The 24,735-nt window shown below is 44.1% G+C and overlaps 1 protein-coding gene across 1 annotated transcript in view; it reads left to right on the top strand.

Moving 5' to 3' along the window:
• VOPP1 (VOPP1 WW domain binding protein) overlaps nt 1-24,735 on the top strand; it is a 65,218-nt gene that overhangs the window by 26,640 nt on the left and 13,843 nt on the right. The window contains exon 2 of the mRNA XM_055804237.1: nt 16,728-16,786. Coding sequence (XP_055660212.1) covers nt 16,728-16,786 — 59 coding nt within the window. The remainder of the gene's footprint in view (nt 1-16,727; nt 16,787-24,735) is intronic.

Here is a 24,735-nt window from a genome sequence, read left to right as displayed (position 1 = left end):
TCCGTTGGTATCAGTGTAATACCAGTTGAATTCTCCTTCTGAAATGTCTGTATTAAGTGGGTTGTTGGAGCTCAGTGATGACCAGGGTCTGGTTTCGCCCCTCCCACGCATCACCTTCACGTTGCAGCGTATGCAAGAGCATTGCTGTGATGCCAGGTGTGCAAGTCTCTGTGGAGATGTCGCCTCTATTTTCTTTGTTCATCTTGTTTTACCTAGTTCCGCAATTGCTCTGTCGCACAGGCGGTTGCTTACATTATTGGTAGCTCTCATACTAAATTTAAAAGCTGCATAAAATCACTTCTGAGGTCTAGTTTCTTTCTTTGGAGAGAAAATGAAATGTTTCAGCAAGCTGGTATCTTTTTGGAGGAATATGTACTGCATGGGCCCTGTCTGAGAGTGCCGGGTAGCAGCCATGTCGGCCTCAAACCATGAAAGCCCGGTCTTTTAGCACTGGGGACTATAGCCTATAGGTCTTTACCTGGCTGGATAGGTGTCTCTGTGCCTTGATATATTTAGTATCCTGTGATGTGACCTAATACGTACAAGCATCTTCTGTCACAGGAGCAGACGTGCATGCAGGGAGCAAGCTGTGGACAGCCAGAACAATTAATCTAACATGACTAATGAGTTCAGCCGTATTACTGATGTCTCTGTAGACAATAGAGGATATGGCTTTGCTCAGTTAAGCAGCAAGAGGAAGGGAGCAGGAAGGACCCAAGACACCTTCGACAAGCAGGATGAGGTCAGGGAGAGCCCAGAAGCCTGACGGATGGCTGGAGACTGAACAGTCTCCAGCAGCTCTCCATGGCTCTCGCCATTGCTTTGTCCCTTGGCAGAAGATTCCCCGGGATCTAGCCTGGCTGCTGTTCTTCGCTCTGGGGCTGAGGGCAGGAGCACAGTGCTGTTGGCAGTGCCTGCATGCTCTGCTTGCCCTTAGGTGCTCAGCAGTGATGCGGTTCGCCACATCGGTGCCATCGGTTGCCTTTGGTTTGAACTCATCCTGTTCTTTACTGCAGGAACACACTGGGCTGTGTGTAAAACTGTTCTTTACATCTGGTTTTCAACACAATCAACCCATCTTCTCCCTCATCTCAATCATGTTCATCAGGCTGTTTATTTGATGTTAGAGGGAGGTCTGAACTAGTCTGATGATCCATTGAGTGTTGGATCGAGCCTTTGCGTTCACAAGGAAGGACAGCAGTGCTTGCCTTGGACAGCAGCGGGGAAGTCTCACTGAAAACTGGGTTGTTGGGGCCTTTTTCAATTTTTTTTTTTTTCTTCCTCCTCAGATTAAAATTGTATCTGACCATAATAGGGGGCCTTGGCAATGTTGCAAGCTTTGACTTTTTTTTAAAGTTTCGCCCCCTTTAAAACTGTTACTTAGCGTGTTTTCAATTGCACTCTGCCAGTGGGCCCTTAACAAGAGGAGAACAGAAGTTTTTTTCCCACTCAATATTACCTGCTGAATGCTCTGGCTTTATGACCTCTAGCTGTGCTTTTATGCATGGGAATGAGGCGAGTGATGCCCAATAGAGATAGAAGCTCTGCATTTCCAGTTATAGCCAAGTTTCCCAGTTTTCCTGCCACTTCTGAGCCTTTGAATTTTACTCCTGTACCTGTCTTAATTTTTCATTGGTGCTTCATCACTACTCATGGATGTTGTGTGTGAATTTATAAGCATTGTCTCTCTACTGATTCTGCTCAGTCTAGTTTGTAAGCGGGTTAGCATGAGAAGATACTTAGCAACGGAAGACAGAGCTGCAAGTGATGTAACTAAATAAACGTTTCTGCTGCATCTGACTTCAGGGCTTCAGAAGTGTTTTTAAATGTGGTTTTAGTTTTTCGATTCTCCTTGGCAAAGCTTAAGAGGCATGTTCTGTTTCATTTCTGTTCCCTATGAAATACCAAGTACTTTATTACCTTGTTCTGTACTAAACTAGGGAAATCCACTCGTCCAGATATAGAAAAATTAGTTAAAGACTTTATTCAGGGAGATAAGCAAGCAAACCCTCTCTGTGTAATGCATTCCACACCAGAAACACTCGATACTTAAAATAGAAAGAAAAATCAGCTCTTCAGCTGTAAAAATGTTTTCTACTTCATGAATTTTTATTAAGCACGTTTTTTTCCTGCTATATGTGTTAGTAAGTCTGCAAGCCTGATCTAGTCAGCTGTTGAGTCAACTAATAATTTTAAATGAGAAAGAAAATGCAGGAGAAAACATTTGGTGTGGACGTCCAGTGGTCCACATCGTATTGTCCTCCTGCCCTTTCTCTGCTTGCTGTAGTCGTTGACTTGCCTTCAGCATTCACACGAGCTGAAGTATCTGCCTCCCGCTCAGATAGCCTTGTGCCAGGTCTGAAGCTGGAGCATATTGTTCCATCATTAAATGGGCAATGTTGAATACTTGGGAAATTAACAACAGCTGCAAGTTCTTCAGCTATTTTTATTTGTACTGTGGCTATAATTTTTCTAGTGTGTTTGTGCTGAAGTCAGAAGAGGAAAGGAAAATAGATCCCCCAAGAGGCTGACTTTTTGTTTTTAATTAAAAAAAGCCCCTGTCAAACAAAAGCATCCATAAAACAAATAGTACTGAGGGCAGCCTTGCAGTTTATTCAGTGTTACGTTGGGGCCCTCAGTCTGGTTGCTGGTATGACTTTCTGGGGTTTTAGTGGCACCTTGGCACATGGTGAAGTAACCAGCACCTTCCACAGTCAGCCCTCTCCTTTAGAAGTCCTACTGTTAGTAGCATCTGCCTAGTCTTTCGTAAGGGTTGGTGGCACCAAAGCAATTTTCTGTTTTATTTATGCTTTATGCTCCTATCCAGACACCTAAATCCATGGCAGCCGCTCTGTTCAGCAGTTATTAGATGAGGCTCTAAAATCAAGCTAAGAAAGCTTAGGAGGATGATTGTAAAACAGGGTTTCTTAAGTACCCTTTAATAGTCCAATGGCTTAGATTGCTTCCCAGAAGTTGCATGATCCCGCATCAGGAATGACAAGGCAGAGACCGCACTTTAAAGTGAAAGGCCAGTGTGGATCCCTGAGCTGGCATCTTGCCCTGGTACCAAAGGGGTTCAGGCTCCTGCTCTGCTCCTTCCCCCACCACACCAGGCGGCTGCGGGTGTGAGTGGGGACACGGGGGGGGTGATGCTGAGTGAGAGTGGATGCCCCAGTGTTTGGTGGTGGTGCTTTTTGAGCACCTGGAATTCATGTCCCTCACAAGGAGTTAGGATGTTGTCTCAACATGTGAAACCTAGTGAGAAACAGCAGCTGAAAGGGTCACTGAGGGGGGGAAATGGGGTTTTCGCTTCATCTGCGGCTTTTTTAACATGCTGACTAAATACATGGTGAATGCAAGAGTGAATGAAAGGAAGACCATCCTGAAGCATTACCCTTTCTGAGAATACAAGATTATGATCCTTAAAAGCCTTGCCATTAGGCAACTGTAGGAACCAGACATAAGTGTATTGTTTGCTTTTTTCTTTTAAAGCAATTTCGCAAGAAATGTAGCAAGAATGCTTTTTTTCCTTTAACTGAAGACAGAGGTGGTCCAGTTCTCTTGTGGGTTTATGTGATCCAACTCATGGCCAGACATCCATTCCTTAGGCTGGACATAATTTTAGAAAAATGCATACCACTGGGAATCCGTAGCCGTTCCTTTAAAAATGTTGAAAATGTGTTGGTGTATTTCTGGATTTGAGTGGAAATGAATAAGGGAGGTAGTTTCCTGTACCTAGTTGGCAAAGCCAGACCTCTTCCAAACTTGTGCATATACTGAACTTCGTTACTGTGACTAGTAACACAGGGTCCTCTTCATCTACGGAGTCCTAGTCACGTATTTCAAGGAGTGAGGCTTTACTTGGTATCTGCTGTGTGATTTGCGAGTCTGTAAACTGGGGTAAACATTGCTGCTGCTTTAGAGAAACATAGCTTTATTGACATGAGTTGGCACCACTGCATTTAAAATGTTCAAAGTTTTCATCTTTTTCAATGAAAAAAGAACAATGTCATGGCAAATGTGAACAGCTTCTTGATGGTGAGGTGCCAGGCTTTTCCTTTCCCAGATTAGAGGCTCAGGAGGCTAAGCATATGACAAAACAAAGGGGTGGGTTTTTTGTGGTTTGGTGGGTTTTGGTTTGTTGGGTTTTTTTGCCTTGCACCGTGGGAAGGTGGTAATGAGATTTGTGCCCTGGGCTGGCATGAGGAGCTGTAGCTAGTTCATGGCATCATGCTTCTGTGTCAGAAAGGGCTCCTGGTTTGAAACTCAGTTGTAGGTGAAAAATGAGAACTGCTGCCTTGCATGGAGGAGATGCATGAGCCATCTGTCTGCAGTATAAAAATGACAAAGCTGGTGGAATCGTCTCTTCACCAATACCTTTCATGAGATGCTGTCATTCTGATACAGTGGCCTGTCATTCAGAGGCTGCCTCTGTGATTTCTTTGGCTGTCACCCTGTTGGTTTCTGACCTCTGAAGCCTGTTTGGAAAAGTGCTGGAAAGAAGCCTTGACTGTGGCTCAGAGTCAGTGCTATTTATTCCAGTTAGCCTCTTCTGCTGCCTGATGATTTTGTTTCTGAGCAGCAGAAGGGAGGGGAGGGGAGGTGATCTGACCGTGGTCTGATGTCCTTCTGGATAATCCACATCCTGAAAACTACACCTGTGGGGTCGCAGGAGATGACTTGGAATGATTCTGGTTTGGTTCTTCACTTCTTACCTGCTAACTCCAGCTGTCATGCACTGTGGTGAAAGAAGAATTAGCCCCAGATTTTATTCCACTTCTCATCTTGCCGGTTGTCTTGGATACATCATTCTCTTGCTTGCTTCTCTGTTCTGCTGCTCCTGTTCCATTCCTTTCTCCCATCCATGAGTTTACATTTGTGGTTACAAGCTAAAGGGCCCTTTGTCTGCACAGAACTGCTCTGGAAAAACATAGGAACCGTGATGCTGCTTTATGTCTTCGTTCTGCAGTGCTGTTTCCCCTCTGGGATGAACCCATGAGCAGCTGACAGGTCTGTGAAGAGAGGGGCAGCAAGCCAAGCCGTATCCTGTGGAGGAAGGAGCAGTGCCCTTGATACCTCTGGAGGTGCCCACTGCTTGCATGGGGGATTGACTTGTCTCCAAAAGTTCAATTTATGCAACACTGTCAATGCTGACCAAATATGTGAGTGTGTCTGTGCTTGTTTCTGAACTGTTGCTGCTATTTCCATCTGTCAATGTGGGCAGGCACTATTAAAATTCTCAGCACTTTCAGTCTAGTTGAATAATTTTCGAGCTGCTAGGTTCATAAATTAAACATGTATGGCCATATCTCATGCTACTATCCATCGGTCACAATACCTCCAGGCAGGGATCTTGAGCTTTTCTGGAGTGTAGACCACATGTGAATGGAGAGTGAATGTTTCATTTATACCTCATCTCACTCTTTCAGTTCTCAGTTGCAGAACATCCGTGAGGTCACCTCAGATATTCTTTCTGAATTAATAGCCTTAGTAAAGAGATTTTTGATGTCTGTGTAGTCTGTGTCAAAGGGAAGAGAGGAGTTCATTGCAGCATCTCAACTTCTTTGTGTGTCTTGTCAAGTAACTTCCCTGCACATGAATATGATCTGTCATCTGCAAGCAGGAATAAAGAAGAATACAAGCTCAGGTGAACCACAGACTGCAAGAGTGGTGACTAGGCATCCAACAGTGATACAGTGCAGGTTTCCTAGTTAACTATTAGAGAAAGCTGAAAGCTTGATGGGGTCCCAATGAAATCCAGGTATATGGATGGATGTTTGAGCAAGGAGCATGCACTGATTGAACAAGAGAGGAGGCATATAAAAACCCACCTACGTCCAGCACGCCCCTGATCAAGTTGTGAAGTGGGTGGTTTGAGGGCTGAAAGGCAGTGTGAGCCAAGACATGACTCCTATACCAAGAGATTATTTGAATTTGTCTGGTTATTGTGTATCCAGTATCTCTATCTAGACAGTCATCTTTGGAACAAGTTATAGATATTTTGTTAAATATGTTTTCTTTTCCTCCCTCCTTCCAGAAAGCTGTTTTGAATGTGGAAAAACTCAGTGATCACTCAAAGCAAGGAAACTATTCTTTTAGAAAAATTCCAAATGCTGGTATGATTTTGATTTAGAGAAGGGATTTTTCCACACTCTTAGTAAAATAGTTAACATTTGATAAATGGGGATACTGGAGTTTATTGTTTAGGTACATTCAGGCTTGTAACAGAAGAAAAGCAAATGTTACAGTCTTACATAGGAAGCTACTTCATTTGGAAAAATGCTTTGCTGTTAGGAAACACTGTTACTTGCCAGAAAGGGTTGACTACTTGTTTGCTATTCTAGTCCTTTCATGGGAAATAATCCAAGGGCAAATGATTAGTATTTCTTCCTGCTCAAATAAGTAGTTGTGAGGTACAGCTGTTGGATTTGTCTCACTGGAATTTGGTAATTGTGTGTTATCACTGTGGTGACGCATTAGACACTCTGAGCAGGAGTCAGTTTAGGTTCTTAGTTTAATTTAAAAGGCATTGATGTTTCAGTCTACCTGGGGAGCGTCTGCCCAAAAGCCACAGTAGAGCATCTCCCTGAGAGCTTGAATTGACTTGTTAAACAAATACAAATTATGCTCTGTCAGACTCTTCTGCTGCATCTTTGAGGAGAGTTTTGGCCCGAGAGATGTGTTTGCTGCCAATCAACAGGAATTTTAATAGAAGTGAGCAAGAATAGAAAAACCTGATTATTAGCCTCGATGAACCCAAACCTATAAATTCCCAGTGTTCCAGGAACTGAATCCCAACATGAACAGTTTTCTGGACTGGAACATGGAGATGATCATATTTTGGCATTCTAATATTCACAGTATCACAGCCCTGTTCATTGAGCTAGCCTTGCAGACCAGACTGTGTTCACCTTTGCTGTGTTACTATGTGCATTTACTTAAAGGCAGTAATTCTAATATAGCTGGAGCAAATGAACTGAAGTTTCCTTTAGGGCTGTTTCTCCCGTCTTAGTCTGGTCATTAAACCAGATTGGACCTGTACCATAAATTGTACATCTGTGCTTTTCCCTTGAGAGACTGAGGTGCCTCGTGAGGATGTGAAGGACACAGTAATGATGGCTGTTAATAGAAGTAGCTGTAGGTAAGCATCTGACAGTTCACTGTTAAGCAGGTAAGAGCTGACCAAGAACAAAGCTTCCCCCAGCAGAGTGTTGAAGTAAATGCTTCTGCTCAAAGAATTACCTGCATTCTGACTTGCTGGGTTTTTGGTTTTGGTTGGTTTTTTTTTTTTTTTTTTGTTTTTTTTTTTTTTTTAGAAAATGGTTTTCAAATATCGGGATGTTTCCAAGGTAACCTCTTTAATTTTGACTGTATTGAGATGCTCATTTAATACACATATGATGTGTAATCTGATTTAAAATGAACATATTTTCCTAAAAATAACTTAACACTAAACATGGTGGTTTTCTGGAATAACCTCTTGAACGCAACAACTTGCCTTGGCCTTGCATACCTTCCAGGCGAACAGCACGTAGATGGTATTTCGTTATCATCGATTTCTTTTGTTCCCTGCACTAGGTGTGTGATTGGTCGTGGGCTCTGCATCTTGTTTCTTGAGACTGAATAGTTGCTGCCTTCAGTGTTACAGATGTTTTCAGGACTTCAAAGCTAAAGGATTTTCATCCAGTATTTGCAGTTTTGCAATACATATCTCGAGAAAACTGAAAAGGCAGAAGTCTTACTTGAATAAAAAAAGTATTTTGTTTTCCAATGACTCCTCATAAGAAGGATCTGAGGCTAGTGCGCATCACTGTATTAAATGTCAAGAATGAAAAAAAAGGGTAGTAGGGAGGGGAGTGAGAGTTGCTGTGATTATGCAGCTGCACTTTGTCCTGTCAGCTCGCACTCTCTCTCTGTGGAATGAATGAGCATGTGGGGGATGCATAACATCAGCAGAACAAAGCCCAGGAACTCCCAAAGCAACTGCCCTGAGCCCTGGTGACCATCAAAGAAATCTTATTTTCCTGCAGCCTTCAATGGGCTGTCATAGCTTAACTAACCAGCTTCTGTAGCACAACACTGTTACTGGCTCAATCTTGTCTTTGCTGCAAGTGACTGAGAAAATTGAGTTCTGAATCCATCTTCCTTTGCTCAGTCTTTCTTTGCTTTGTTTTTTTTTTATTATGGGAGATGAAAGGCAGCCCCTGAGGATTTAAGCACTAGGTAATTTAAAGGCTGTTTTCATTCTTGGGGTGGTAAAGCAGAAGAATGAAATGTACATAGGAAATGGGCAAATTTGCCAGTTCAGCATGAAATGAAGGGAGCGAACACTGGCATGTTTTAGATGAAAATGGGGGAACCCAAATCTAGACTTTGCTCTTAATAGTACTCTAGATAGTAACAATTCCTGCGAGGCGTAAGTGCCTACCTAGGGTCAAGGCTGAAGATGAACCAAGCTTCCAGTTCTTAGTCAAAGGAAAGAAAGTTTGGTATCTATGTCTTGATGGTGACACTTCCAGCGTTACCTGTGTTCATTAGAGGCTTAAAAGTAAAATTACTGTGTTGCTAAATCTTTTTGCTGGTAAAAACAAGTGTATTTGTTTTGTTCAGTTTTTAAAGAGACTGAGGCTGGCAACAGTGCGTATCCTCACTCTTGGCGTGGTCTTCCTTTCAATTCCTGACAAATAATCCCTTGCCCCCATGCACCCTACTTTATGGGTTGTTTTATAAGGTGACTTACGACTTGTTCTGTAGCTAAAGAATGCAAGTAATAACCTTGGCTTTGTTTCTCATGCATGTATAAAAGGAAACGTAGTAATTGCAGAAGCTAAATTCAATTTTGGAGCTGTGGAACCTGCCTAGTACCATTTGAAACACATGAAGCACTTCTAGCAGACTTGGGAAAATATTACATCAGTTTCCTTCCAGTTGGAACAAAAAAGTCTCCCACTACCCCCTTGAAGCTGCAGAGACTCCAGTGGAATGTTGAATCTTTTTTGCTTTTCTTGGGTGAAAATGCTTTCAATATGTGGCACGCCTCATGCTTTCTTGCAGATCTGGCATTAGAACTTTCAGTGTAAGGCCAGTTCCACCAGGAAGATGTGTGAAAAAACAAAACAAAACAAAACAAAAAAAAACCCAAACAACCAACAACAAAAAAACAAAACCCAGCTTTTACATTTGTGCAAATGTTGCTGAGTTGATGTGTGTAGAAATAAGAAGCTAAAGCAAGTCCTGACCGTCTCTGGTACCGAGCATCTCTTGGCACTTTCATGAGCATCTGGCTTGATGTTCTCATGTAGATCCAAGCTGGATATTTCATGTAACTACAATAACTATTGTAACTGTGGTGTCCCAAACAGTTTGAAGAAGATTCAGTACAGTTGTTCCATCCAAGGCAGTCAGTGAGGGTTTGGGTTGATGGCAAGTTGAATGTGAGTCAACAACATGCCCTGGCAGCCAAAAGGACCAACTAGCACAGCATAGCTAGCTAGAAGAGGTGACTGTCCCACTCTGCACCACGCTGGTGCAACCCCACATTGAGTATTGTGTGCAGTTTTGGGTGCCTCTATATTAGAAGAACATCAGACCATTAGAGTGTGTCCAGAGGAGGACAGTCAAGATGGTGAAAGGCCTTGAGGGCAAGACTTAGGAGGAGTGGCTGAGGTCATTTGGCTTCTTCAGCTTGGAGAAGGCTGAAGGGTGACCGCATCGCAGTCAACAACTTCAAAGGAGGCAGCGGAGGGGGATGTGCTGATCTCCTCTCTCTGGACAGGAGGAAATGGGTTTAAGCTGGGTCAGGGGAAGTTCAGACTGGACATTAGGAGAAGACTCTTCGCTGAGAGTTGTCAGTCACTGGAACAGGCTCCCCAGGGAAATGCTCATGGCACCAAGCCTGTCAGAGTTCAAGGAGCATCTGGATGATGCTCTTAGTCATGTGATTTAGAGTTAGCTTGTCCTGTGAGGGGCAGGGAGTTGCACTCAATGATCCTTATGGGTCCCTTCCAACTTGAGATACTCTGTAATTGTTGATAATTTCTCATGTTAGTGCTCACAGATGCAATGAGCTCTTTGGTAGGTGTAACTGCTGTGTGCACAGGAGCGTGATGCGATGGGTGTGGGTGAGGTTTTACGCCAGCGGTTTGTCGTGGTAGCCAGCTGTGCAGTGGGGGGGATCAGAGCTGCATGTGGCTGGGCCAGGGGTTGTGCTGTGGGGCGGGGGAAGGCTCACAGGGGCAGGTTGCTGGGCCGGGGGCTGGGCAGTCGGGGGGGGGGGAGGGGGGGGCTCGCGGGGGCAGGTTGCTGGGCAGTCGGGGGGGGGGGAGGGGGGGCTCGCGGGGGCAGGTTGCTGGGCAGTCGGGGGGGGGGGAGGGGGGGGCTCGCGGGGGCAGGTTGCTGGGCAGTCGGGGGGGGGGGAGGGGGGGCTCGCGGGGGCAGGTTGCTGGGCAGTCGGGGGGGGAGGGGGGGGCTCGCGGGGGCAGGTTGCTGGGCAGTCGGGGGGGGGGGGGCGCGGGCGCTGTCCGCGGTGCTGACGCCAGGGCGGGGCCGGGGCGGGAGGGGCGCAGCCCGCGCCTGGTCTGTGAGAGCCTGGGGGCTCTGCGAAGTGAGGGTCTCTTGCCTTGCCTTTCTATTCTTCCTTTTTTTATTTTTTTCCCCCTCGGATACTGATAAAAGGATCACATCCAGTTGAAATTGTATCACTTAAGGACTGAAGTGCATTTGCAATTTACTGCATAACAGGGCGAAAAAAAAAAAAAAAAAAGCCAGGCTTCTGAAATGAAATTGCATGCAAGTGATGTTTGTATTTCTTTTGTGGGAAAGGTTAATAGATCTAAATGTAAAGTAATGCTTTATGATGGGAGGCTGTCTAATGCTAAACCCACATTAATTCTAAATAAAAATATGACGATTAATGAGTGTGCACTGGGCAGCAGAAGGACTAATAAGAATTAGCTACTTCTGCTGAAATTTTTTACTGTTGCAAAGCACAGACTGATTAATTCAAGGAGGAAAAGTTGCATCTTTTAAGAATACTGTATGGGAAATACTTCCCCCATTCTTAGAGAACAACCCAAAAGACTGGCCAGAAATAACTCCTTCTAAAATATATGGAAATCTTTCTTTATACTACGAGTTACATCACTTAGTAATCTTGGTCTTAATGAAGCAGCTGTATATCTGGAACAGTATTTGTTCTGTTTACTGTCACATGGGAGCGAAAGCTTGGTAGAGGATCAGCATCCTTTCATATGAGAGTTTCCTACTGTTTCCTCGTTACCTTAGTAAATGAAAATACCTTAATGTGGTTCTGGTTGTTATTAAGAGTTGCTTCTGTCTTTTGTGACAATAATATTTGTTGAAATTGCTGATAACATGTCTTGTGAGCTCAGTTTCTTAGAGCAGTTCAGAGATGGACTGCTTTTACCCTCGGCTGTTAGCATCACCAGGGAAGAAGCACAGATGAATTTTGATGGATTCTGGCAAGGCTAAAACAAAGTGTATTTTCTCTAGTAAATTGTTTTCACCCTTAGGCTGCACTTTTCACTTTTGGTATATGTTGTCTCTTTCTCTAATGGATGATATTTTGCCCTTTTCTTGGCTATGGGAGAGTAGTATGCTCGTATTCTTGTCTCTGTGAACTCAATCTTTCAAACTTTCAGCATGTAGAAGTTCTTCTGATTTCAGTGCACCTTATCTAACAAGCAGCTTATATCTAATAACACTTGGCTCTTGTCTAAGCACTGAAATGGATGGTGTTCTGAAAGCTGATACAATTTTAAAGATCAGATCCCATAAAACATTGTGATCCCTAGCCAACAATGTGCTTTCTGGAACTGATTATTTAGTCTGGAGTTGCACTGTAGACTGTCCCATCCTTTTGTCTGGACTTCAGCAGGTACTTGCCCTGTGCAGTGACCAATGAATCTAAAGACCTGTGTGGGTGAGTTTTTCAAGAGGCCTTCTGTAACAGAGGCAGCAGGCATAGCCACTTGTTCCTCGGATGTTGTGGAGCCATATGGTCAGAAAGGCTTTGTCCTTCCTGTTTCCTCAGTTACTGTTTTGATCTAGCTATGTGGAAGACTGAATTCTAGGTATGTTGGAATAGGATTGTGTGATGCTTAGAGACGATGAGGTCTTGTTCCGTGTCTTAGACACTTTTAATTCTTTTTTCATGTTCATCTATGAATTAATCCTAGCAGAGGCTCAGAGACTGTAGCCACAAGAATGGGATTTGGACCACCTTGCATCCTTCTAGTGTATAGCATGTACCCAGCTGAATCGGAGGTAACAGACACTGTGGGCCGTTTCTGTCATATCAGTATGGCAGGCCGCTGTTAAATACCTGCTTTTTCCTTCTGAATCTACTGATTTGGATCCTTGTAATTGTAATATGCAGTGGAAATTGCATGTAGCATCTGGCTTTTTGTCTAGTTATAAAGAGCAAGCCTCACCCTCGGTTGCTCATAACTGATAGGGTTTCATTGACTTTGTGATTGATAGCAGACCTGTGCCTCCTACAGAATCTGGCTTTGAGCAGATGCCACAAACTCACTCAGTGTCCCTTCAGCATACAGATAGCAATCGCCCTCCCCCTCCCCTCCACAAACACATCCATCCACAGCATGCTGCTTTTTTCACTGGCACCCGTAACAAAAATGGACTGTACTCGTACTGGAAAGTATTTACTCTCTACAGATGGGGCTGTAATTGTTTTTTACTGTTTTTATTATTAATTTCCAAACCTCCAATTAAAACACTGGGCATGAGTCCACTGCTCCCTTAATTACAAAGAGTAATTAATTGATCAGATCTGTTTTCTTTTTATTGTCTTGTGGACTGAGAGATAATGATGTGCAATGTGGAGGATATTCCTGTTAGAGATAGTATTTCTACAAATCCTGCAAAGCATAACTAATGATCTGTGGAGTACCATCCGACATTCAGTGAGCAGGCTGCCTGCTCTGTCTTCCCCCACACCATATGCATACATATGTACTTGCATTCCGTATTTTATGGCGTGATCAAATCTGGGTTTTGGTTAATGTTTTAGTAACTTCTCTTTCTCATTGTTCTGACTAACAGCAGTTAACATTTGCAATTTCAATCTGTGGTAGGGAGCACATTTCCTGTCCTAAAGGAAATCTGAATGAATTTAGAGGCCACAGAAAAGGACGGCTTACAGTTTCTGTTGCTGCAGTCTGTCAAAGAAAACAGGCTACAAGACAGATGCTGATTTGTTTAAAAACAAACAAACAAAAACACAAGTCTTGTGTTTTTTCTCTTTCCAAATATGCAATCTTAAGGAATATATTCGAGCATCTGGCTAATCTCTAAAGATTACATACGCACACCCAATTAGACCTGCATAATTTATTAAAAAAAATGAACATACCCATGTATTTGTATTTTATAGTTGTGCCAAATTGTTAAAGGACATAGAAGGAGGAATTTTATAAGCAAAATAGGGAGAGTCCTTCTCCTAGAAAAGTTGAAAGCATCAGCAGGGTCATATCTAAGCTTAGTTTAAAACCCATAAACACACTTACTTTGCTATTAGTGAATGGGTGAAATGGCTTTTTGAAGACATGAATGTTCATTTGTCTGCTTGTTAGAAACTCTGCGATACAGCCTAGCTAGCAGCGTGGGCACCAGCCCTGACGGCTGAGGTCCTGTTGTGTTGCAGCAATATGAGTGATCTTCCCTGTGATTCTGTCCTGTGGGCTGCAGGGAGGTGCTGCCAGCTGTGGTTTCTTGAGGGTTTGATAGCCTCAAACGACTGCAAAGACATCATCCTCCAAAGGCTCTGTGGGGATGAGAGCCGCATGCTGGCGGCATGCGTCCCCTCTCACGCTTGTATGGCTCTCCACCAGCTCAACTGAAGGGCCCACACCACTCAGAAGAATAACTTGTACCTTGGCAAGAGATGGATGATCACAGTGTGCTTCAGAGGATGTGTGTGGGATGGGAAAAAGTAATCCGTGCCCTGACTACACTGTTCATCTCTCTGATACCTGAGTGCTACAGATACTCAGATCCTTAGAGGCAGTGACATTCCTGTCTTATTCTTAGCAACGAATTCCTGCAAGGTCTGCTAACCAGCAGCAGAGGCGGTGGTTAGTAGCCGCCTGCTTTATGTCGGGGTTTACTGGCATAAAGTTGCCATGGAGATCGGTACGAGTTTTAACCGAGCAGAGGCCGTGGCGGTTTGCCCTGTGCGTGCAAATCTGTTTGACGTGTCACGGGTATCAGATTTGGCTGTGCTGCTCGCCTTTGAGGTCCGCTTGTTTGTTTGCCTGATTCCCATGTGGGAGAGCTGAACAACTGCCATGCCAGTGTCCATAGCACTGCAACATGAAAAAAAACCAAACCAAAACCAACACAATTGGGATTGGTACCTGCTGTTCCAGGGCCCATACAAAAGCAAAGCCTGGGCACTGAAAGATTTTTAGTGCAGGTATCTAAGCCCTGTAAGCTAGAAGGAACTGTTAATTGCAAAAACTGGAGCCACCCCTGTGACAGCAGTAAGCATATTGGCTCCTGAAACACAGAATTGTTAAGAGGCAGAAACAGAAATGGTACAACTTGGGAGCTGTGGAAAGAAGGAATCTTCCCAACTCATTTTAGCACTTGTAAAGCAGATCAAAATATGGGGAGAAGGGCGAGCAGAATGAGTACTGAATATAAATGTCTGCTTTACACTTGTAAAGGGTATGCAGGCTCCACGTGCTCAGAAACATTGCTGGGAAAACATCAATTAAAATGCTCAAGACTGACGAAGGCTTTAAGGCTGTTGAGGTAAATGGTGACTCATATTGGTTGAGAAGCAGGAAGGAAAAACATTGAACGGCATACATCCCGAGCCGGACTCTGAAATGAGGGTTCCCAAGGGATCGACCTGCAGGCAGCAGGGATTTTAGCCAGGGCATCTTCAAAGGTGAAGAGCCCAAGTATTTTTCACTGACTTGGCAGCAGACAGGCTGGGTTTACAATGCATATGTGTTTGCAGGGTGTTACAGAGAGAAACTTGGTGTATTTCTAATTTTAGATGACGAGGAAACAGCCAGCTGATGAAAATATTTGGAAGAAAGGCTTGGAAAATTGGAGGCTTTGAAGGAGTGAGGGTGGGGGTGGGGGGTGGGGCAAAGGAGTAGGGCAAATGTGGAGATGGATCTTTGAACACTACTGGCTCCAGCAGCAGCCTCTGAGCCCTCCTGCGTATACTGCCTGGGCTGTGGCATTGATCTGAGAGGGGAAGGAGGCTTCTGCCGTGTTTATCCTGAGGAAAAGAGCTCCAGTCCTTTCAACAGAAGCTAAAGCTTGTGCACATTGGAGACTGGTGTGAGCCTGTTGTACTAGTGGAAAGACCTGATTGCATGCATCAAAAGTATCATTCCTCCTCCTCCTCCTCCCCTCTCCATCTCCTATACCTCTTTTAACAATTTAATCCATAGCAGTTTGTCTTCATGGGCTGTAATTGATCTGTCTGTGATTTAGCTCATCAGATGCTCATTAAAGAGCTTGCAGCCTTTCTTATTCATGAGGAGTGAGAGTCAGGGATCTAAAACCACTTTGTCTTTGTCTTAACTGGATTCATTCAGTATTCTGGGATTCAGGGAGGCTAATAAACTTATACGAGCTATTATTTAAAGGTGAGCTGCCAAGTGAACATGAAGGATGATCCAAGCACCCACCGCTGTGCCGAGCGCTCTCCGACATCGAGTGTCAGGTGTGAGCAGTGCTGGGAATTGTTGCTAAAACCCCAGCGAAATATTCCTTGCCGCTCTGCAGAGGGTGTCCTGCAATGCCCTGGCCGTATGTGATCGGATAATACAGCTTGCAGCAGAGCTCCTGGAGCTGCGTCTGCAATGAAGGCAGCATTTTTATGCTAGCGATGTCAGCGGGATACGCAGAAATATTTTGTGTGTTGTATATAGAGTTTGGGCTTGACATCTGGTTTTCTTTTTTTTAAGCGCCGCTATTGTTCTGAGCTGCCGTCTGTACTCTGGCAGTGCCTGTAACGATGTGTGCTTCCCACGATGCCTGCACACACACGCTGAGAAAGTGCCTGTTGCCATTCTTTCACAAGGAGATGCTGGCAAGCTGCAAAAGAGAACAATACCCCTGGGCTGCAGAACGCGGTTTCCTCTCCCCAGTACTTTAATGAACGCTTGAGATATTTCTAAGCTGTAGGAAGAGGAGATGGGATGGATGGGTTCTCCATTCCGCTGCTTTCTGAGCCTGGCTCTGCGCACCAGAGACTTCCAGAAAGATGAATAATTCTCTTCTTAAATTCAATGTTATTGAATTTGCGATGTAGTCATATGCACAGCGTCATCAAACTGGTTATGCCTTGGAGGTTTCTTAAGAGCCCGTTTGTGGTTATAATCACTGAAGTTCTCTGTTATCTTTTAAGATGGCAGTTCTGCCAGGGAACACGTGCAGCTGGGTCCTGTGCCGGCACTGAATGTGTGGCTTTGTGGGTGAATCCTGGGGAGCTGTGGGGCCCACAGACAGAGCCCCCCCGTGAGGGATCTCAGCCCTGGCAGGGCATGCTGCCATTCGCTGACAACAGCAACTGGGAAGTCAGTTCCTATCGGGATTGGGGAATCTGTAGGAATATAAACGTTTCCTAAATACTCAGAGTATTTATAAATACTGTATGCTTGTGTTTATAATTGTACATTGTGTTACCTAAACATTAATACTATGTTTTTCTTTCTTTGTAGTGTACGGAGGCCAAAAAGCATTGCTGGTACTTTGAAGGATTATATCCTACATACTATATGTAAGTAGTCATCGCTTTTGGTTTTGTGTTTTCTAGTGCTCAAGAGAGAATTAGATTCCATAGGCTCTTAGTGTGTTGTTCTTTTGCTGATTATACTTTTTCTATAGATTCTGAGACTTTCTCTAATTTAAAAATGAAGATGCAATACACTTTCCTTTCCTTCCTTCCAGCGTCCCATCTCTTTCCTTTTCTCCTCATTAAGGAAAAGTGTACAGACTTGTTTCACCACCCAGTCCAGGTGACCTTTCCAATCGAAACCAAAATGCAGCATCTTAAACATCTCTTATTTCAGAGTGCTGGAAGGAAACATAAGTAGAGCCATGTGAGGACAGTTCTTCCTTTGTTTTGAACAAGGGCAGGTAATCAGGCAGGATACCAGGAACACTTTGAAAATAAGTGGGTTCCTGTTGTTCAGTTTAGGGAGTTGGGATGATTTGTCGCCCGTGAAATAACTGTCCTTTTGATGAGTGGCATCTACATTTACATCAGGCTTGGGTGTGAACCGAATGTCAATGACCCGTAGGTGCACGAGTGAGGATCTCTCCGAGTTGCAGTCTTCTGTTTTAAATGGCCCACAGCAACAACAAAAAGGCAGAGGAAATGTGTGGGTGGGAGGTATCTTCCCTGTGGATGTGGGGTCAAAAAGGACATATGTACTAAACTTTGTCCCCGAGTTATATAACTGTATAATTGCAAACACCTGTAAATGCAAGTTTAAAAAAAAATAAAAAATTAAAGTGGGGTGGAGGAGTAGGGTGCAGCGTTAGGACATCTGTTCCCTGAGAAAACTTTGTTGCTGAAGGATTGGAAATTACTGTAATCCTCATGCTACCCAAGAACTTCCCTCCCTTTTCTTCTCCACCTCCACTTTCATCTGCCAGAAAGGGGAGAGAAAAATGCTGGAGACAAAAGGCAGTCAGCAAGCCAGGCAAGAAACAAAGCTCACTGGAAGAATGAAATGCTGTATGGTTTAATCATCTGCGATCCTGATTATTAACTGCTTAGGAAATGTTTGTGCCCGGAACACACTGTCTTTTTTTTTCAGGTGACTGAAGTGTTGAGAATTACTCATAGTGGTTGGCCAGAACAGATGGGTGAATTTAAATAAGTTCATTTTCTTTGCATGCTAATAACAACAGGCCTTTGGTTCCACCTACATTTTATTTTGTTTTGCTGCAATGTGGGAAAGAAGCTGGGATTTTATGAAATTACTGAAATCTCACTGTACCTTGACATTCAGGAGTGTGTTACTCATCACCTCGGTGTTCTGCTTACGTTTGTGCCCCACATGCTTTGGCAGCTAATTTTTGTCTCCCTTTGTATTACCAAGGGGTAGCTACTCAGATACTGGGTGTTTGCTCAGACTTTTCGTGCCACAGGTAAACACATCTTGAGCCCTGCAAAAGTAAGGGGTGCAAGGGGAGGCTCACTATCTGTAGTAGATATGATGCACGCAAGGTTACTTCCTAATTGGTTTCCTTTTGGTAACTAGTTTACTGTTTTCTTTGTGTGCTGAAATGGAGTGTCTTGTAGAAAAGCAGTGTGTTTTACTTTCCAGTCTGTCAGAGAGGTTAATGGGAATTGCACACAGCTTTGAACATTGGAGGGAAGAAAGTTGTGAGCAGGGCTGTGGTGTTGGTGGGTCATTGGTTGATTTGGGAGATCTTTTAATGTGGGGGAAGAGAACAAGTTAATTGGAAGACTGTTACAAGTAGTTGCGTGTGCCTCTTATAGTTACTGCGGCACCCTGTTGCCTGCGTCATTACGTAGGAGCGTATGGACTGCCAGTCTGTTGGATCGTGTGAGTAAATGGAAAAAGGAAGGGGAAAGGGTGGGATCTTTGTGCTCGGTGAGTGTGGTGGTGAGTGTCCGTTAGTGATGTTATTGTGATTGTGAGTTTAAGTGGTGAAGAAGAAAAACGCTGAGGAAAGACAATAAGCATGTGGGGATGGTAAAGCTCAGAGGATAGATGATGTGTGGCAAGTGGAGCAATGTGGAAGGGAGGCGAGAGAGGGTATCTGAGCACACAGGAGCCCAGCAGGGTTAACGGGGGCATGCATCAAAACAACAGGAAGGTCATCGCTGTCTGCAGGCCGGGGGTTTCCTGCTCTGCTACTCCTGCAATTTCAGTGTCTGCTGCCTGCAGTAGGGGAGAGGCACAACACCAACCTCAGTACCTTAGGCTGAAGTCCTATTGCTTTGGCACTTGTTTGACACGCTTCTGAGTTAATTCAACTTGCTAATCCCACAGAAAGTTGTTCATTTTAGCACATTTGAGTCAGTGTTGAATCAGCATAGTACGGTTTTTGGTGAACGCTGGTGAAATGGGAGGGAGTATTCTGCATATTGTGGGGGTGGAGGCATGAATAGGATCTTCTCCATTAGCATATGGTTAGATGTTAAATCATCTAAAGGCATAATACGTAACTTTATCCAGAGAGTGTCTCCTCTGTGCAAGTCTAGATTTGGGATGTGCTGTAGTGAAACTAGTGTGTACAGTATAGGGTTTTATTTTAACTTGCAGTTTCTGGAGCAACAGTCCATATGAAGCAGATATATTTAGTCAAATGAGTTTGCAATAGATTTCATTCCGTTCCTTTCTACCGTTGGTTTCTGACAAAAGTTTTTTCTACCCAGTTAACATATGTAATCGGTCCTTTGGTCTTGAGACTATCTTTGGAGACTTCTGAAACCCAGCAATGTAATCCTTTTTAATGATTTCCCTGTGATTTCAGTCCCATGCTGGCAGTATGTCATGTTTCTCTTGGAGACACTTTTTATTACAGTAAAAAGGTTGGCTTGTCAGCTCAGAAATACTGAGTCCTGTGTCTGTTCACAGATCTAGCGTGGCATGCTCAGACCAAGGCACCCCTAGACTGGCATGTCCATATGCCTTATCTCTTGTGGGTAGCACATCCTCCTAGAAGGAGCCTGCTTCTCTTTAAACTGCCCAGAGTAATAGAAATCTGAGTTGGACTGTCACATAGAATGGTTCTTTGCTTTTATCGGAAGTTTAAAGGCAAGATAGCTGAGTTAATCTTTCCTGTAAAGGCTCTACTTCAGCCATCCGAAGACAGAGATAAGACTGTGTCTGCTAAGCAAGAGGAACATGGGATGAGAAATCAGTGTGCCAAAACAAGTGTACTGGAAATTCAGCTACACTGGGGGTGGGGGGAACCTGCAGTGATGTGGCTGTTCTTCTTTTGGAGCTTAAGGTGTTTTTAGTTTTTGATTCAATCTGTCTTCCAGTGTACATATTTTAAAAATAAAAAGTTATTAGAGTTGGGACTCAAAGCTTTCTGAAAACTTGTTGGTTATGCTTTCTGTATTAACAGCTAGGGCAAAGAATGGAGGTCTCTGTTACAGAACTAATGATACATCTCTCTGTCCAAATGCTTAATGGTATTAGTACCTTTTTAAAAATTATGTTCCAGTGAACATAATTATTCTAGACTTCATAGATCAGCAGTAAAATTTAATTCAAGCCTGTTTCTTCCAAGTATAATTCCATTTCTGAAGGCTAGGCTGAGGAGTTGATAATTTTCCAAACTTTTCTGCCTCTGCTGTGTGAATAAGATGTAACTTATTTCAGACCAGAAGCTATCATGGAAAGCTTGCCAGGATTTTGAGATACATACATTGGTCTTCTATTACTGATACAGAGAATTCCCAAGATTGCTCCTAAGTTGCTTCGCTAACCAAACTATCCATTTCTCCACGTCCTCGTTGCCTGAGTCGCAGGATATTGTCAGTTAGATACTTTCCTTCTGCTTCAGCAAAATTCTTATTTATGTGGCCTGAAAAAATAAGTAAACAAATATAAAGCAGAGAAAGGAATTAGTTATTGGAGTCTAATTCTTATCCTTTGGCAATGCAGGGAGCCAAGTTATCCCTGACTTTGCTTAAAGAATTAGATCATACATCATCTTGTGTGGATGCACGGAAAGCAATTCAGAATTAAAGCTGTCTCAACAGACTTGACTCTGATCCTCTACATGGATCCTCATCCTTCTCTCAATTAAATAAGCCAGCTCAATTTTATTCTAGATGTAGCTGAAGTGCTGATGTCTGGGGGAAGAGATGATCAAGATACTTCTCCTATGTGGCAATAGTGTGAATAATGGCAGTGAATGCATTAGATTGCAAAATGACCTCCTTGTGTAAGATACTCTGGTTGTTTTTTCCACTTTTCAGTTGGGAATGAATAGTAGAGGGAAAGCTGTCTTACATTTTGCTGCTGAGGAATAGTTTGATTAGAATGATTGTGAATGTCCCCTCATTGCAGGCTGAAGTATGTTCCCCAGGATGACTGACCAATCCCATAGGTCTTTTCTGTTTATTTTTCCTCCTGTTGTTAGGTGCCATCACATCGAAGCTTTTAATGAGGTGATAAATTCCAGATGCTAGAACCTGCATGTTTCTAATCCTCTCCTTTCCAGGCTCCGTGGCATGTTTATAAAGCAGCACAAATGTTTTTGAGTATGAGTGGTAAGCACGTGTCCACAGCGATAGAGGTGCTGTGGCTGATGTTGCTGGGTCAGTGAAGTAGTTGCCCGCAGGGAGGGGGTTGGCAGACTTAGAGGGAGAGAAGAGTTTTGATGCTGTCCGGTACTTAGTTAACACTATTTCAGCTCATCCTGCTGGATTATTGTGCATTGAATTGTTAAATAACGTGATATTGTAAGAGGAAAAGATAGTAACTCTGAATAGAGAATTGGAGAGGAACTCGGGTGGGAAGGGCTTTCAGGAGACCTCCAGTCCAACCTCCTGCTCGGAGTAGGGTGAGCCATGAGGTCAGCCCAGATTGCTCAAGGGTTTAACCCGTTAGGTCTTGGGAAAACTCCAGTGAAGAAGATGGCACAACCTCTGTGGGCAACATGCTCCAATGCTTGGCTGTCCTCATGGTGGGTGATTTTTCCACATACCAAGTCAGAACCTCTTTTTGTTTCAGTTAATGTCCATCATCTCTTTGCCCACTCTGCACCACTGGGAGGATCCTGATTCGGTCATCGTAGTAACCTCCTCCTGGGTACTAGCAAGTTGCTCTTGGATCCCTCTGAAGCCATTTTTTCCCTCGTTTGAACAAACCCAAGTCCCTCAGCCTCCCCTTACAGGGCAAGTGCTGCAGCCCCTGACCATCTTGGTGGTCCTTTGCTGAGCTTGCTCCCATTTATCAATTTCATTCTTTCTACTGGGGATACCAAAACCAAATGCGGTATTTTAGGTGTGGTCCAACAAATGCTCGGTGGAAAGTGACAGTCACTCCCCTTGAGCCACTGGTTAGGCTTCTGATGACACAGTCCAGGATGCTGTTGGCCTTTATTGCTGCTGTGGCACGCTGCTGGCTCACGTTCAGCTTGCTGTCTACCACGACCCCTAGGGCCTTCTCAGCAGAGCTGTTCCATAGCCAGCAAGATGTTCATCCTTCCCACAAGCAAGACTTTGCATTTGGTTTTGTTCAGTTTCATGAGGTTCCTGTCGGGCCGTTCCTCCAGCCAGTCTAGATCTTTGAGTGACAGCCCTGCCCTGGAGCTCGCTGGCTGGGTGCCATCTCCAGACTTGGTGAGAGCACTCTATCACCAGTTCCAGAAACGTGCTGGTCAACAGGACAGGTCCAGACCTCGGTGGTACTACCAGAAATTACTTTATACTCTCTAGGGTAAGTGTGGCTTGCTGACCGCTGTCCTCTGAGCCCCACCATCCAACCAGGTTTTTTTCTACCCACCTAGCCGTCCACCTGTCCAGGCTGTAATGTCTGAACTTGGGTAGAGGAGTATTGAGGGACATGGTGTGGAAAGCCTTGCTGAAGTTGAGGTAAATGATGACTGCTGCTCTCCAGCTGGTCCGCAGATACCACTGCCAGTGTAGCGGTGGAAAGTTTTTTTGCTGCACTTGGTGCAGCTTCCAGCTGTCACTGGTGGGTGAGGTTTGGCTTTCCTGCCATCACACCCACCTGTGTATGTGGTCATTTTTCAACTCCTCCTTGGTAGCCTGTACCTGCTTCCGCCTCCTCAATACTGCCTTGTTTTCGTTGGAGCTCTGCCATGGGTTCCTTGTCTTAAGTATGTTTTGGGTGTTTACTGATGTGCTACTAGGTGAAAGACCTCCAGAAAGAAACATAGAAACTTTCTCAGGAAGAAAATGTTAACCATTGCTGCTGGCAAACGTGTGAAGAATAGAATAAAGCTAAGGGAGTGCTGTCTTGTAAACTCGTTCTAATTTTTATGCAAAACAGAACCTGAATTAATGTTAAAGGCATGTGCGGGTGGAAGTGCTGTGTTTTTAGCATGTTTCTGCCATAGAAAGTAGTTTATTGCAGACAGCTGCACATCTACACATTTATTTGATTAAATCTGTTTAATTTTTCATTTATAATTAGTATAAGAACATGAATGCAAGCCTAAAAAAGGAATGTTAATTAATATTCTTCACGTTTAAAACATGTTCCCACCCTACATGGGAACAGTCAATTCTTTTTCTTATTATGGAGAATGCTGATTGTATTGTTTGTCATTTTTCATGGTTTTTTATATAAATTTCTTGGCCTTTTCCACACATTCCATTTCTTTTGCAGATTAAGTTTTCTTGTATTTGTCACACAGCTGTATTCACCTGTGGTTTGAATGTAAGCCCTTACGTGCTTGGCGGTCAGTCTATACTAGTAACTTTGTGCATTATCAAGAATCTGCAAAACGTTCCAGATGCAAACAATAAAAAAGTGATTTTTCTCTCACTGTTATCTGATTAAGATAGCTTAGAGAGCACTTCTTTGTTCAAAATGTGTGTAAGAGGCTGGGAACAAAAACCCAGTCTAGACACAGGGCATGTTCACGATGAGAGCCACTTTCTGTGCCCCGCATCCTGTTGTGTTTACTGCTTTTAATTAAGTTGGCTTTCCTGATGATACACTTAGCATTCCCATTGCAATTACAGCTGCATGAAGTGTCAGCAGGTGTGTGCATAGGGCAGTAATCTAGCTGTTGATTTATTCTTCTGTTTGATTTAAAGCCAGCATGGAGGGAGGGAGAGGGGAGGCAGCGTAATAGTTTTTCATGCTTCCAGGCACCTTGAATGGCTGGCAGCATACAGAAACGGAGACCTGGACTCAGGCCAGGGCCACCAATTTAGCAGCGAGCAGCCGCAGGAAGGGCCTGTTTGCATATGTAGTTCAGCACAAGAATGTAAGTGAAGGAAGACAGCAGTAATTAGCAGATCATCTGCATATAAAGGCAACAAAACCCCACCACCATTGCTCAGTCCTGCGTGGCCTTAAACAGTAATGGTACAAAGCATCGCAACTAGCTTCGGTGGTTCGTGCCCTTAAGGTGGTACATGCCTTGCTTCAAATAAGGAACTAGCTTCCCTTGGTGTTGATGGATCTGTTGAGGTTGTAGTCCTGGCTGCTGTAATCACCCAGCAACTCGATGCCTTGCCATGTGCTTGGGTTTGCTTCGACAGATCGGTTGTCCGGTGCGCAACCTGGGGAGAATTAGGCTACCAAATTAACTCGCCATGAGTGAGTCCTGAAGAGGGGAGAGAGATTTAATATCTCAGCCTGCACAGGCAATCAAGCAGGTGACTGACCTAATCTGAGATTCGAAGCTCTGACCAGTTTTGGAGTTGGAGGCTGACCAGGTGTAGGCAGCTTATTCTGAGGAAAGTGAGGAGGAGAGGGCAGTCCCTGGCGTCTGGCGGAGTGCTGCCCTGAAACCAAACTCCGCTGGCAGAGGTAGAGGAGGGAACCCAGTCCCACCCCGCCTTTCATTTCCAGAGTATGCAATAACCACGGTTGTGTCTTATCATGAGTGAGCCTCAGTTTTTCCAGTTGAGGCTGTTTAACTTGAAATACACATCCAAGCATTAACTTTTCCATGTCCCAGGCAAGAATCCCAGTGCAGGGCTGAGAATCCATTTCTGGCTTCCTGTCGGTGGGAGAGGAAGGCTCATAC

Source organism: Falco peregrinus, chromosome 5, assembly GCF_023634155.1.
Source record: "Falco peregrinus isolate bFalPer1 chromosome 5, bFalPer1.pri, whole genome shotgun sequence".
Classification (NCBI taxonomy): Eukaryota; Metazoa; Chordata; class Aves; order Falconiformes; family Falconidae; genus Falco; species Falco peregrinus.
This window is presented reverse-complemented; position numbering and strand designations above follow the sequence as displayed.